The sequence below is a fragment of the Phyllostomus hastatus genome, unplaced genomic scaffold (genome assembly GCF_019186645.2).
Source record: "Phyllostomus hastatus isolate PE091 unplaced genomic scaffold, TTU_PhHast_1.1 phas_contig_29, whole genome shotgun sequence".
In the NCBI taxonomy this organism is placed as follows: Eukaryota; Metazoa; Chordata; class Mammalia; order Chiroptera; family Phyllostomidae; genus Phyllostomus; species Phyllostomus hastatus.
Genome location: NW_025333835.1, coordinates 5,951,816 through 5,966,257, shown reverse-complemented (window position 1 = coordinate 5,966,257; position 14,442 = coordinate 5,951,816). Strand labels below are relative to the sequence as shown.

Here is a 14,442-nt window from a genome sequence, read left to right as displayed (position 1 = left end):
AATCAACCAATTCTGTGAGCTCTCTGATCACCAGTGTTTTGAATTGTGCATCTGATAGACTGGCTATCTCTCGGTCGCTCAAAAGGATGAGTCCTGGGCATTGATCTGTTCTTCTGTTTGAGACGTGTCTCTCTCTCTTTTTTTTCTTTTTGGCCTGGTCGCTCCTGTTACGGTGAGGGGCGGAGCCTTAGGTGTTCACCAGGGCTGGGCACCCCAGTCACTAGATTGTGAGGTTGTATGTGGGGGCAGGGTCGCCCCCACCGTACAAAGTTAGTAAAGTTGTGGGGGAGAGGGAACAATGGCGGTAGCTCCGTTCTTCTAGGACCTCAGTCCCTTCTCTGGGATCCTGGGTTGTGCGCTCTGCCCTGGTCCACAATCGCCGCCTCACTGGGTCCACCAGCTGCCGCTTGCGTACTCAGGGTCCACCCGCTGCGATCTTGCATGCCCCAGATGCCTTATGCGCTCCTGGTTGCCTATGTGCCCAGTTCTCCCTGTTCTCCGTGCCACCCGGCTGCTCCTCTCCGCCCCCCCTACTGGTCTGGATGAACGGGTCTACTTTAACTTCTTGGCTGACCAACTTCCATTCAGATAAATTCTCTATCAGTTCTGGGTGTTGTTCTGCCTCCAAATTGTTGTTGTTCCAATCTTGGTTGTGCATGGAGATACAGTGTGTCCACCTATGCCTTCATCTTGCCGGAAGTCTACTTAAAGTTGAGTTTTAAGTTAAGCATACACACTTAAGTTATTTCTCAAGTTAAACTATAGGGGAGAAGATATGCCTTACTATCTTTGTATTCCACAAAACACCAGCATATAGTAAAACTTAAAGTTTTACTTAAACTTAGAAAGTAAAAGTACTAAAATGAAATTTTAAAAATAAGATTTATATCATTTTGAGCATATATGAAAATTTCCTGTAAAATTAATGTTCCTGAAGCTCATAGTATTGCCAAGGTGACATCATCATTTGGAAATTATGCAACAGATTATCTCTTACTAATAATCACATCCACGGTTCAATTGGATTAACTTGAGTGCAAAAGATAAAAAATGAAGGAGTTATAGGTCCTACTTTTTAACAGCTCATAACTTAGTGGGGGAGGTAGGCAACACATAGTATCATAATACAATGCAAGAAACTTAAAAGTAAAGAAGAAAGTGTTTTAAGGGAGCCATCAATTTTGAAAAGAAGGTGACATCAGGAAAGTGTTCAGGAAAGAAAAAATTTGAATCAGATCTTAAAAAGTGACTAGTATTTTTCCAATAGAGATAAGAAGAACAAGTATGAAGAAAGTACATACTCATTCTTTTTCCAGTTTTTCAAACTGGAAACAAAGTACAGTTGAGTGTTGAACTACATGTGTTTAAACTGCATGGGTCCATAATACACAGATTTTTTTTTCGATACCTATATTGGCAATTTTTTTATATTTGCTACAATTTGAAAAAAGAACATCACAGATGAACCTTATGATTTTCTTAATAGCACTTTTCTCTAGCTTACATTATTATAAGAACATGGTATAGAATATATGTGATATATTATGTGTTAATCTACTTAATTATATGTTACTCAATTGATGTATTATTATGTTATCGGTAAGGCTTCTGGTCAACAGTAGGCTGTTAGTAAAGTTTTGGGGGAATCAAACAAAATTTAAACATGGATTTTCAACTCCACAGGGTGGGAGGAGTCAGCCTTCCAACCCCTGCATTGGGAAAGGTCAACTGTACATTTAAAGCCCAGGGCAAGGGGAAATTTCCAATGTAAATAGAATAAAGGGCAGGAGATAAGCTGATGCTAAGAAATCTACACAAGGATTTTGAGAAAACAATAAAAATACAAAACTATATATTACATGGTAGTCTGTGCTTATTATCTAGATAAATAAAAATAATAATACCCATAAGAGAATTCATAAGAATACAGGGTGACCATACAGACCCTGAGGATAAGAATGTATAGGGCTGTTGCCATCACCTTGGCAATGAAGCTGGGTCTCGGGAATAAATGAATATGAGGATTGATATCACTAGGATACTTTTCATTCAGTTTTCATTTTTGCTCCTTTCAATATATCAGCTTCATTCTTCTCTTGCTGCAGACTGCTTTCTTCCCATGGCTGGAAAGGTAGCTTCTAACCTCTTGTAAACTTTTATGTATTTCACCTTTAGCCATCAAGGGAGAGGATGATCCTCTGTGTTTTCAGTTTAAAAATCCAAGGAAAGGCCCTGGCTGGTGTAGCTCAGTGGATTGAGCGCGGGCTGGGAACCAAAGTGTCCCAGGTTCGATTCCCAGCCAGGGTACATGCCTGGGTTGCAGGCCATAACCCCCAGCAACCGCACATTGATGTTTCTCTCTCTCTCTCTCCCTTCCCTCTCTAAAAATAAGTAAATAAAATCTTTAAAAAAAAGTAAAATAGAATTCAACAAGTCAACATAGTTTGTCTTTCATAATATAATGACAATTGTTGACTTAAAAAAATAAATCTAAAAAAAAAAAAAATCCAAGGAAAGAACTTATTGGCTGGGGCTTGTTTGGAAATCCTCCCAAACAAATCAAGCATTGCCCTGGGTCAGGAGCATGCTCACATGAGAACAGAGCACTTCCATCAAGAACTGTGGGAGAAGTAGGGAGAAGGTCAGCATCTAGAATCATGAGAGATGCAGAGCCCCTCAGACATCCAGTTTATTTCCTCTTTCCTTCTTCCATTCTTACAGAAGTTGCCCTGGGGTTAAAGCACCTAACTTCTTTTTGCCTTTTTCTAAAGGAAATTTTTAAATTTTTTTTTAATTTTAAAGATTTTATTTATTTACTTTTTTAGAAAGGGAATGGAGGGAGAAAAAGAGCAAGAGAAACATCAATGTGTGAGAAAGACATCAATCAGTTGCCTCTCTCACACCCCCAACTGGGAACCTGGCCTGCAACCCAGGCATGTGCCCTGGCTGAGGATCAAACCAGTGGCCTTTCAGGTCCCAGTCCTGTGCTCAATCCACTGAGCCACACTAGCCAGGGCTTTCTTGCCTTTTCTACAACTACTCAGTTACTGAACTATTATTCAATTCCTAAACTAGTGTTTTTACTGCCCTGCATGCAGATTTTAATGTTTTACTACAACATTTAAAAAAAGATTTCATTTACTATTTATTTTTAAAGAGAGGGGAAGGGATGGAGAAAGAAAGGGAGAGAAACATTGAGCGGTTGCCTCTCCCACATGCCCGAACTGGGAACCAGGACTGCAGCCCAGACATGTGCCTTGATCAGGAATTGAACCAGCAACCTTTTGCTTTGCGGGGCAATGCTCACCCAAGCCTCACCAGTCAGGACACTACAACATTTTTAATGCCACTTTCAAACTTGTTCCTTTCACTAATATGGAATGTCTTTTTTTCCAGTAAGGTGGTTAGTGATTATTAGAGCATACCAATATGATTTTCCTTATAATTTCTGAGTATGACATGCTTATTTGGTTAGTAGTAACACATTACTATTTAAGCCAAAAGTCAGATATTTTATAACTGACTGTTTTATAACTGATTATATTGAGCACCTATTTGCCCTTCTAAAAAAATATCACTGTCTCACAGAAAATCATCACCACTACTAGGAAAATAACTGAAAGATCTTGGTGTAATTAGAACAATATGACCAAATGTGTTTGGTTTTAACTGTGTTTCCTGAGGAAAGGGAAGTTAGCAAATATTTTCTCCTTTTCAACAAGGCAATTATGTTCCTATGCAAGACAGCCTTAAATTGCTGAAAAAACAGAGGAAATGTCATAAGACATATAGAAATTTCTAAATATTAAAAATGTGGACATTTCCTTTGTGAAATTAGGACTCTGAGTATAAAATGAAGCAGAATCAAGTGAAAAAAGCCATAGGTATCACATGGCACCCAGGAAAAGGATAAAAACCTTCTGTCTCCTGCTTTTTCCACATAGTCCTATATGGGAACTAGTTCACTTCCCTGATCAGTGGAAGCAAAAGGGAAATTCTGTACTTCATCATTAATGTATGAATGTCAGTGGTCCTGGCTAGATGGGATTTAGTTAGGTTAATATTCAAACCAAAATGACACGGTCTTTTCCCCATATGCACAACTGTTAACACCTCAAACTAATTGTGGTATCCAGGAAAATAAGATGCCCCCCTAGTGCACACACCTTGCATAACTCCCTCCCTTAAGGGCAGGCAGAAATTGTGAATATGGAGGGATATCACTCCAGTGATTAAGTTGACTTTAAGTTAAAAAGGAATTATTCAGGTGGGCCTAACCTAAACATATGAGCCCTTAAAAAGTCTCGGTGCATTTCTTCAAGAGATTCAAATGGGAGAGCACATATGGAAGGGGCCATGTTGCAAGCAACTACATGGGTCTTTAAGAGCTGAGAGCAGCACTGCCCATCTGATGGCCAGGAAGAAAATGGGGGTCTCCGTCCTACAGCTTAAGGAAATGGAATTCTACAAACAAGCACATGAGTTTGCAAGAGGGCTTGCTTGAAGCTCTAGAAAGGCATGCAGCCTGGCCAACACCTTGATTTCAGCCTTGTCAGCAGTGTGGAGCAGTGAACTCAGCGGTGTCATGCCCAGATTTCTGAACTACAGTAACAGTAAGATAATAAATAAGAATTAATATAAGCCACTAAATTTGTGGTAGTTTGTTATGCAGCAATAGAAAACTGATACACATGTATATATGTATACAGTCAAGTGCTGCATGGCATCCTTTTAGTCAACAGAGAATTACATATTCAACAGTGGTCCTATAAGATGGTAATGTAGTTGAAAATTCCTCATCATTGACATTGTAATACCGAGGTCCTTGTAAGCTCAGAGCACAATGAATTACTCATATGTTTAATAAGCCAGTAATAGAAAGACAAGTACCATATGATTTCACTCATGTGGGAACAAAATAAACTAACAAGAAACATAGAGACAGACTCATAGAGAATAGGCTCACAGTTGTGTGGGGTAGGGTGCTAGGGGAGGTGCAGGGATTGAGCAAAAAAGAAAAAAATAGAAAAAACTCATGGACACAGTCAACAGTGTGATGACTGCCAGAGTGAGAGGGGAGTGGGGGAGGTAGACAAGAGTACAGTGGGGATGAATGATGATGAAACTTGACTTGGTGTGGTGAACACACAATACAGTGTACAGATAATCTGCTGTAGAATTATGAAAGGTGTATAATTTTGCTAATCAGTGACCCCAATAAATTCAATAAAAAGGAAAAAAATAAAAGAATTACGTTTGTGGTGATGCTCCTTTAAACAAACCAACCAACCAACAAACTTACTGCACTGACCATCTTATAACAGTAGCACATACAATTTTGTGCAGTACCTAAAGCTTGATAACAATGATAAACCATTTTACTGGTTTATGTATTTACTATACTATATATTTTTATTATTTTAGAATGTACTCTTTCTACTTATTAAAAAAATGTCAGGTGTAAAACAGTAGGCCCTGTTACTCTGGCAGCAGCATCATACATCTGGTGTTTACCGTGTCTCTTGATTGCGGCATTTTCTTTTGTGTTTGATTTAATCTCATGTTGTTTTGTACAGTAACATGCTGAACAGGCTTATAGCCCAGGAGCAATAGGTTACACCATATAACTAGGTGTATAGCAGGCTATACTATCTAGGTTTGTATAAGTGCTTTCTATGATGTTTTCACAATGATGAAATTGCATAATGATGTAGAGAAGACCATTCTGCGTGGCGAGTGCCCAGACAGGACCCACACCATAGTCAGGTTCTCCCGTGGGGAATCAGGCCTACATTGTACCTAGGCCACTTTGAGACTTGCTTTTTGTTAAAACTCCCTCACCCTGAATTGAGGCAGCAAACATTTACTGCATATCTTTAAAGTAACTTCCTAAAATCTATGCTAAACCTTCCAAGGGTGAGTGTAACCAATTCAACCGCTTTTCCCTTTTCATTTACAAATATCCTTCTTTTGTGATGTGATTAGCAGCATCCTCTTTGTTTTCTGTAAAAGGTAACCACCTAAAGCGAATCTGTACATAGTAAATTAGGACCATCAAATAATGTGCCCAGAAAAGCCATAAAAGCTTGTCAAGGCAAGGGCCAAGGCTTTTTCTCCTCTTGAGAGAGAAGCTGCGCCATCCCTTTTCCTCCATAGGACTTAGAAGTCCGTGTGAATTTGTTGTGTCTCATCCACAATGTTGCGGACCCCACAGGCCAGGTCCACGTCAATGATGCATTTGTCAGCATATATCCCTGTTATAGGGATATATGTTATATAACCAAGTGGCACATGGCTATATTTAAAATATGTTAATATACTGTCACTGCACAACAAAGAAATTAGAATTTACAAGACAGCTGTTCCAAACTGACATAAAGACCATGTTTCTTACCACCAAATAAAAACGTTTGCAAATTTTATGGTACTAACTGGCTTAATGACTTTAAATTATTTGCTGAGTTTTTAGACATTACTCTACAATTTCACTATACTTTCTTCAAAAGTTGAAAGTTACATAAAGCATACTCAATGATATTACCTTAATATCACGAACTTCATATGCTATCCTGTGGTCAGTGACTCTATCCTGGGTGAAATTATATGTCCGAATTCTCTCTGACTGGGCTCTTGTTCCCACCTGTGCCATAATGAAAAGCAATTCATATTTTAAATTTATAATTACCTTTTTACAATGAAAAAAAAACCTTGTAAATTACTTTTGTATTTCAACAGGTTAAATGTTTTCTAAAGTTATATATACAAAGTGGAAAAGAGCAAGAATGGACAGAACTTAAGTTTTAAAGCTTAGTTACGGAATAAGAATTTACATCTCTTTGGTACTTCACACTCCAATTATATAAAACCAATTATCTTTCTACTCCACTTAGTTCTTCCTCTTAGTTTCTATAAATGACACCACAATGTTCCCTTTGATCCAAGTAGAAAACTCTGACATCCTGCAATTTAACAAACATTTCATGAGATCTTACTATCTGCCAAGCTTTGATACAGACACTGAAAATCACCTTAAACTAATCCCATTCTCTACTTGCCCATTTCCAATGGTTTCAAGGATCTCTTATTACATCTTTTTTTAAGTATGTCTTTAAAAAAGTTATTTATTTATTTATAGAGAGGAGAAGAGAGGGATAGAGAGAAAGAAATATCAATGTGTGGTTGTCTTTTGAGCACCCCCTACTGGGCCCCTACATACCTGGCCCACAACCCTGGCATGTACCCTGACTGGGAATCAAACCGGCCAAATTTTGGTTCACAGGATGGCCCTCAATCCACTAAGCCATACCAGTCAGGGTTCTTTTTAGATGTTGCCCTTTCCATTTCTACTATTTATCAGTCAAGGGCTCTTTACTTCCTATAAAATCTTCTGGTTAATCTTCCAATTCTCTGCTTACATTGTGTTGCCCTGCTTAGTCTTCCTCAAGCACAGTTTTATGATCAATTCTCTTCTTTGGTTCTTTATCTACTAAGCAGACACAACCCAACTCAGACTTCAAGGCACTTCATAATGTGGCCAACTTTCCCAATGTGATTTCTAAAAATGATGTGTACCTCTATAATGCTATTTATTATACCATATCATTATTATGTGTGTGTGAACTTTGCTAAATTATCTCAAGGGATGCCCTTCGCTAATACTCTCCCACCATCTTTGCCAGTCCTGATCCCAATAACTGAAATATGTTATTTGCCTCCTTTGAAACTCCACACCTTGGAATCTTCATGGTACACCAAAGTCTGCCTTATGCTATGGCTATTTATATTCTTCTTATTCTTCTTACCTCAATATATGATACACACAATACCCTCTCACTCCCTGTCACCTTTTAAGATAAAAAAGAGACGTTTCTATAGCTTATTTTCTAAAGCAAATAATATGAAACTAAACTCCTAAATATGGCTGATCATCAGGAGAGTCTTATAAAATTAAAGATTCCACAGCCCAAGCCCAGATATATTGAATCAGGAATTGTGTGTTTTATTTATGTTATATAATATATTTTTTTAAATCTTCACTTGAGTACACTTTTTCAATTGCCTTTTTCAGAAAGAGGGGGAGGAGGAGAGAAAGACAGAAACACCAATATAAGAGAGAAACATCAACTGGTTTCCTCTTACAGGCTCCCCGACCAAGGATTGAATTTACAACCCAGGCATTTGCCCTGACAGGGAATCAAACCCGTGATCTTTCAATGTATGGGACAACATTCCAACCAACTTGAGTCACACCAGGCAAAGCAGGGATTGTGCATTTTAAAAATATTTCTTAGGCCATCCATTCTAGAACCAGCAGGTTTAGAAACCACTATCCCAAAGCATGGTATCAATGCCCAGGGCCCCACCTAGACCAATTATATCAGAATCTCTGAGTGTGGGGCCTAGATATCTACAAATCTCTGTAGGTAATAGTGGAGCCAGGGTTGAGAACCTGGCATAATGCCTTCCATATAAAAGCTACCATATAGAACCACAGAAATGGAGATCACATGGAAGGTTAGCAACAGGGGAGTGGGAGGAAGAGAGAGGGGGAAAAGGTACAGAGAATAAGTAGCATAGATTGTAGGTTGAAAATAGATAGGGGGAGGGTAAGAATAGTATGAGAAATGTAGAAGCTGAAAAACTTATAAGTATAACACATGGACATGAACTAAAGGGGGGCAAGTGGGTGGGAGGGGGTGTGCAGGGTAGAGGGGAGTAAAGGGGGGGAAAGGGGACAACTGTAATAGCATAATCAATAAAATATTTTTTAAAAAGCTACTGTATATATTAGCTGAAGAAAAATTTCTAAGCATTAGATATAGCTACTAAGAAATTTCAAACAGATGGACAAGTTAATTGGGAAGCATGGAGGTCTCTTCTGGCCTTTCAAACTGGACAACTAAAAACGATATACACATACAATTCTTGTAGGGCCAATCTTAAATACTTATTTTAAAAATTAGTATGTGAGCTCGGGCTGGTGTGGCTCAGTTGGTTGAATGTCAGCCCACAAAGCAAAAGGTCACTGATTCAATTCTCAATCAGAGCACATGCCTGGGTTGTGGGTTTGATCCCCAGATGGCACGTGATGAGAAGCAACTGATCCATGTTTGTCTCTCACACTGATGGCTCCCTCTAAGTCTCCCTCTGTTTCTCCCTCCCTTCCCTTCTCTCTAAAAATAAATAAATAACATCTTTAAAAAATTAATATGTGAAACTTTTACTGCCAAAACAGCAAATGGCAAGTAAATCCAATGTCTTTTATTAACTCGAATGTGGCAGATTTCACAATGTTTATATTACTGCTCATTTGCCAAGAAGTAATGGTTCGTAAATGAGCTTTCTTATCTGTAAATGTATACACTGATGCTGTGCCACAATCTGGGATTACCACAATAGACAAGTAACATATTATTTATCCTGTTGCTTTTAACTACTTTCAGATTAGAATGTGGATAAGGGAAATCAGAAGGAAAAACGTATAAAAAGACTAGGACATCTAAGCAAAAAGAATCTTTAGTTTTATGAAACTGATTATTCTATAAAGCCACAAAATCTTCCAAATTTACCGTTGCACACCAATCTGCAGATAACACAAAAAGCACAGTTATTTCTAGGTTTCGCTTTCTCTTCTAATGTGTCTCAAATACAAACTATGTTTTTTAGGCTTTAAAATCATAAAACACTTTGTTTACCTAAAACAATTACATCTATTCATTGTGCTTACAACCTATCTGTGTATTTAAATAAATAATACTGTTTTTGTATACAGTACAAAATTCAAAAAGTACAAAATGGTATATAATGAAAAATAAATCTTCTACTCCTTGCCCTAGACTCCATCAGTAGCAATCACTGTTAGCAGTTTTTGCAATGTCATTTATTTTTTATCTCACAGAGGGTTATGAAGCATAGGTTTTTTAGATTTTAAAAAATCTCCTTGCCCTGGCTGGTGTAGCTCAGTGGATTGAGCTTGGGCTGCGAACCAAAGTGTCGCAGGTTTGATTCCCAGTCAGGGTACATGCCTGGGTTGCAGGCCATGACCTCCAGCAACCACACATTGATGTTTCTCTCTCTCTCTCTCCCCCTTCCCTCTCTATAAATAAATAAAATCTTTGAAAAAATATGTTTTAAAAAAAATTCTGTTTGTTTTTTTAAAAAAAAATCTTAATTTCCAGAGAATTATTTCATTTTTTACACTAATTTCCTCTCAAGACAGCTATGATATAAACACTGGAGAGAAACAACTAGGAAATAATTTTTAGTTTATGCATATGCCCTCTACTCATTCACAAACTGGCATGTCCAATTTTAGTCATAATCTGTCAGTCCAAATGCATTTAAAATACTGCTCATTTATAAATAAGCATGTTTCCCTATGCTTTACTACACATCCATTCAATCAAAAACAAATACTACATGTTCTATATAACACGACTTTTGGTACAAAGGTTAAATTATTATACCAAACAAATCTTACCTGCAGTTTTCTAGCACTTTGTTGTTGACACTTGTCTTTTTCAATAATCTGCTGGTAGAGTCTAGCTCTCAACACACGCAGAGCTATTTCTTTATTTTTTATCTGTGATCGTTCTTGTTGGCATTCTACTACAAGCCCTAAAAAATAACAGAGATCAGAGGTAAACTGTAGTCTCCACAAACCAAATTAAGGTAGTAGTGAGATGTCAGTTATACTTCAATAAAACTGGAAGAAAAAAGAGACAGACTTGAGGAATATTTTAAAGGGGGAAAGGTTAATCAGGAAAAGATAACAAAGGATGAAATACATTTTGGATTTAGTATACTTCAGAAACTGCACCTGGGTTATGATGGTAACAGCGGTAGACAGCTATTTAGATTCTGATATCTAAATGACATATTTCACATGAGAAGACTGAAAGCAGTAGCATCTGATGGTGGTTACATATACTTTCATTCTCAGAACTCTGCCTCTCCAGCACAGCTCATCCAGATACTACTTTTGTAGCTCAACAAAGAACAAAATACTGTCACCCGAATGTAGTACTCCATTCTCTGTCCTACTTGAGTAGTCAGCTTTTCCACTTTAAATCACAAATGCAGAGTTATGTTTTAAAAATGACTTTATATATAGAAACCATTAAAAAAAATTGCTCAAACTCTTTCAAAGGAAAAGTTTATAGTGAATGTTTCTCAGTTGTCTTAGTTCTAAATCCAGCTAATCAACACATCTAGTCATGTTTCGGGTTGCCAACTTCTGAATATGGGTGAGTTCAGCCCATTGTGGAGCCCAAATCAAGCCCCGGAATTGTGACACCTTGAAACTTTAGGCTGCTGTTTTGAACTTCGCAGCTACCAGTCGGAAGGTCTGTGTGCAATTCTGCTCCCAGGTACATCAGAGGACCCACTGCACTGATAAGGCAGTAACTATTTTGCTAGAAATTTAAAAATGTCTATAAAATTCTACTCTACAAACTACTGCCAAGGGATTGTGCCACCTGAATTGTAAATCCTGAAATTGCTAATGACTTTCTTGTCTTCTTGTTTTCTCTTAATTCTCTAACATAATCCCTGACAAAAGCAGGCTGAAATCAAGAAAGGGCTGTTTGGTTTTTTGGTGGGGAGTTTTATGAGTTCTTTATAAATTTTGGATATTAACTCCTTATCAGATGTATCATTGGAGAATATGTTCTCCCAAACAGTAGGTAGTCTTTTCATTTTGTTGATGGTTTCTTTTGCTGTGAAAAACTTTTTAGTTTGATATAATTCCTTTTGTTTCCCTTGCCTGAGGAGATATATCAGAAAAAACATTGCTACAAGCAATATCTGAGATTTTACTGCCTATGTTTTCTTCTAGGGTTTTTATGGTTTTGAGTCTATTAAGTCTTTGATCCATTTTGAATTTATTCTTATGTGTAGTGTAAGAAGGGGGTCTAATTTCATTTTTTTGCATGAATCTGTCCAATTTTCCCAGTACTATTTATTGAATAAACTATCTTTAGCCCATTGTATGTTTTTGCCTCCTGTCAAATATTGACTATAAAGTCACAGGTTTATCAGAGTGAGCTAAGCTTGTAGGTAGGAACCAAATAAGGAACTCAAGAACCACAACTAAGAAATTAATTTAAGCTAGAAAATACCATCATGATGAAAGATAAGTGAACTTTAGATGATCTATGACTGACATATTAAAATCACCATGGAGGTGGGAGGAAAGCTCTGCTAGGCACATTCTGGGTGGTGTGCAGAAGGAAGGGGGGAGCTGCACATATGCTCCCTTTCCTATGGAATGTGTACCTCCTTGGAGAAATTTGATTCTCGAGGCTCTTGATTTGTTTCTTAGTCTTTCCCTGATCCTTTAAAATTACCCAATTATTTCATTAGAGTGAAAAGGTGCTTTCTGAATGCAAGCTCACCCTCCTCCATTCCCTGATCAAAGAATAAAGTTTCTGTTCTGCTTTGCTGAACTCTGTATTGTTTTACTGGTGTGAGAGACACTGGATGGAAGGACCCTGATCCACAAGGGTCAGTGACCTTATGTTTTCGCCCTGCCTAAATAATCTACAATCTACACCAACTAACACTTTAAGGAGGACACCCAGGTTTTACATCTTTTAGTTCAAATTTATTTCTTTGTTTTTTAAAATCCTCACCAGAGGGTATCTTCATTGATTTCAGAAAAAGAGGAAGGGAGTGAGAAAAAGAGAGAGAGAAACATCGATGTGAGAAATAAACATTGATCAGTTGCCTCTTGTACATACCCCACCCACCCAGGAACTGGAATCAACAACCTAGGTATGTGCCCTGATTTGAGAATTAAGCCCACAACCTTCTGGTGCACAGGACGGCACTCCAACTAACCGAGCCATCCTGCCAGGGTTAAACTTATTTCTTGACTGCTTTACTGCAGCCACGTGTTTGAGCTGGAGTACCAACTGGCTTCCATCTTCCAGGCATTTGCCTGGAACTGTCTTAAATCTGGTATCCTTTTTTCACCACCTAAAAGAATATGAAAATTTCCATTTCAAGACAGCTAGACAGTCATAAGATTTCTTTGAAATTCATCTCCTTGTCAGCGGACCTGTACTGATTTTTGCTTAGACTCCTGCACTATTCCTATCCAGTAGCTCAGGCTAGAACTTACATAGCATAACACTCTTACTTAGCAGCTCAGTAATTCCTAAGAGAGTCTTGTGATCCTATCTTTTCTTATATGGGAGTATTTAGTCATAAGTACTCCCTCAAGAATAGAGGATTTGGGGGGTGAAAAGGTGTGCTAAATAATAGAGGACCTGTTGAAATAAGGTGCTGGGGTTAAAAAACTATAAAAGGGCTTTTAGAAAAAATAAGTTTTCTCAGTATTGTTTCAGTACTCTACAGGAGATTTCAAAACTGTAGGTAGTAATAGGACCAAATGGTATTTAACATGTATTTGCTGTGTAACTACATATATTATTTAAAAGATTTTCAATTATAAGTGAGAAAAATACCATATAATTTTTTTAACTTCTTTGAAATTGAATTGTATCTTACAATCATCAGCATAGTTCAATTAACAGTATTTTTTATATTTCTTCATAGGAATAAAATAGTCATTTGTTTTTCAATTGATGGGTTCTTAGATGACATAAGTTATACACAATCAAAGGTTAAATAAAAATGGAGTTATATAGAAGCAGTAGGTTAGAAAAAATGTGATTCTTCAGAGTTCATGTGCATGGAGGAAATGGAAGAATGACCTACAGTTCTCACTTTCAATTCTATCAAGAACACTGTTCCCACTCTAAGGGTCTTGGGATGGAAGAAATAGCAGAAAGGCTGAGTTTTCCTTGTAGAAGGTGCTGAAATCATGTCAAACTTCAAAGTAGGAAGATGACAACTCATAAATCACTTGCTCATAACTATATGGATTCATAAGAGTTAATAGGCCATGATATGCCTTGCCTAGGAAAGGCCTGAGGGTAAGGCTTGAGGCCTGTTTTACATCCAAGAACCAGATCTAAGTGGCTAAAAAGTAATTTGACCCAAGGTAAGTTTGGCAACACAAATAACAGTCACTTTTTGTAAATTAAGTAATTTATGGCTTCACAGGGTGGTTTTACAATCCTTTAATATGTTTTAAGGTATTCTGACTCATTTCATCAGAATTTTTATCACCTTTTATCCTACTTTTTCTCATTTTATCTTAAGCTAATTACTACTGTTCCAGACTGCTTATAATATAGAACAGTATCTCACAAAATAAAACACAAATATCCAATAATTTGCACATTTCTGTCTTTTAAGATTTATTTATTTTTAGAGGGAGGGGAAGGGAAGGAGAAAGAGAGAGATAGCACTGATCGGTTGCCTCTCCAAACACAATATATACAGAGAAAAAGCAAATGGAAGAATAGTAAATGGCTTAGCAGAGGGGAGAAAGGTGAAAACTTAGCTCCCTGTTGATGGAGATGATCAGAAACA

The 14,442-nt window shown here is 37.5% G+C and overlaps 1 protein-coding gene across 5 annotated transcripts in view; it reads right to left on the bottom strand.

The window, feature by feature from the left end:
- MTRF1 (mitochondrial translation release factor 1) overlaps positions 1–14,442 on the bottom strand; it is a 53,105-nt gene that overhangs the window by 6,934 nt on the left and 31,729 nt on the right. For all 5 annotated transcript variants that reach the window (XM_045839223.1, XM_045839224.1, XM_045839222.1 and 2 more), the window contains 2 exons: positions 10,481–10,617; positions 6,542–6,640 (listed from right to left, as the gene is read on the bottom strand). In XM_045839223.1, coding sequence (XP_045695179.1) covers positions 6,542–6,640; positions 10,481–10,617 — 236 coding nt within the window. The remainder of the gene's footprint in view (positions 1–6,541; positions 6,641–10,480; positions 10,618–14,442) is intronic.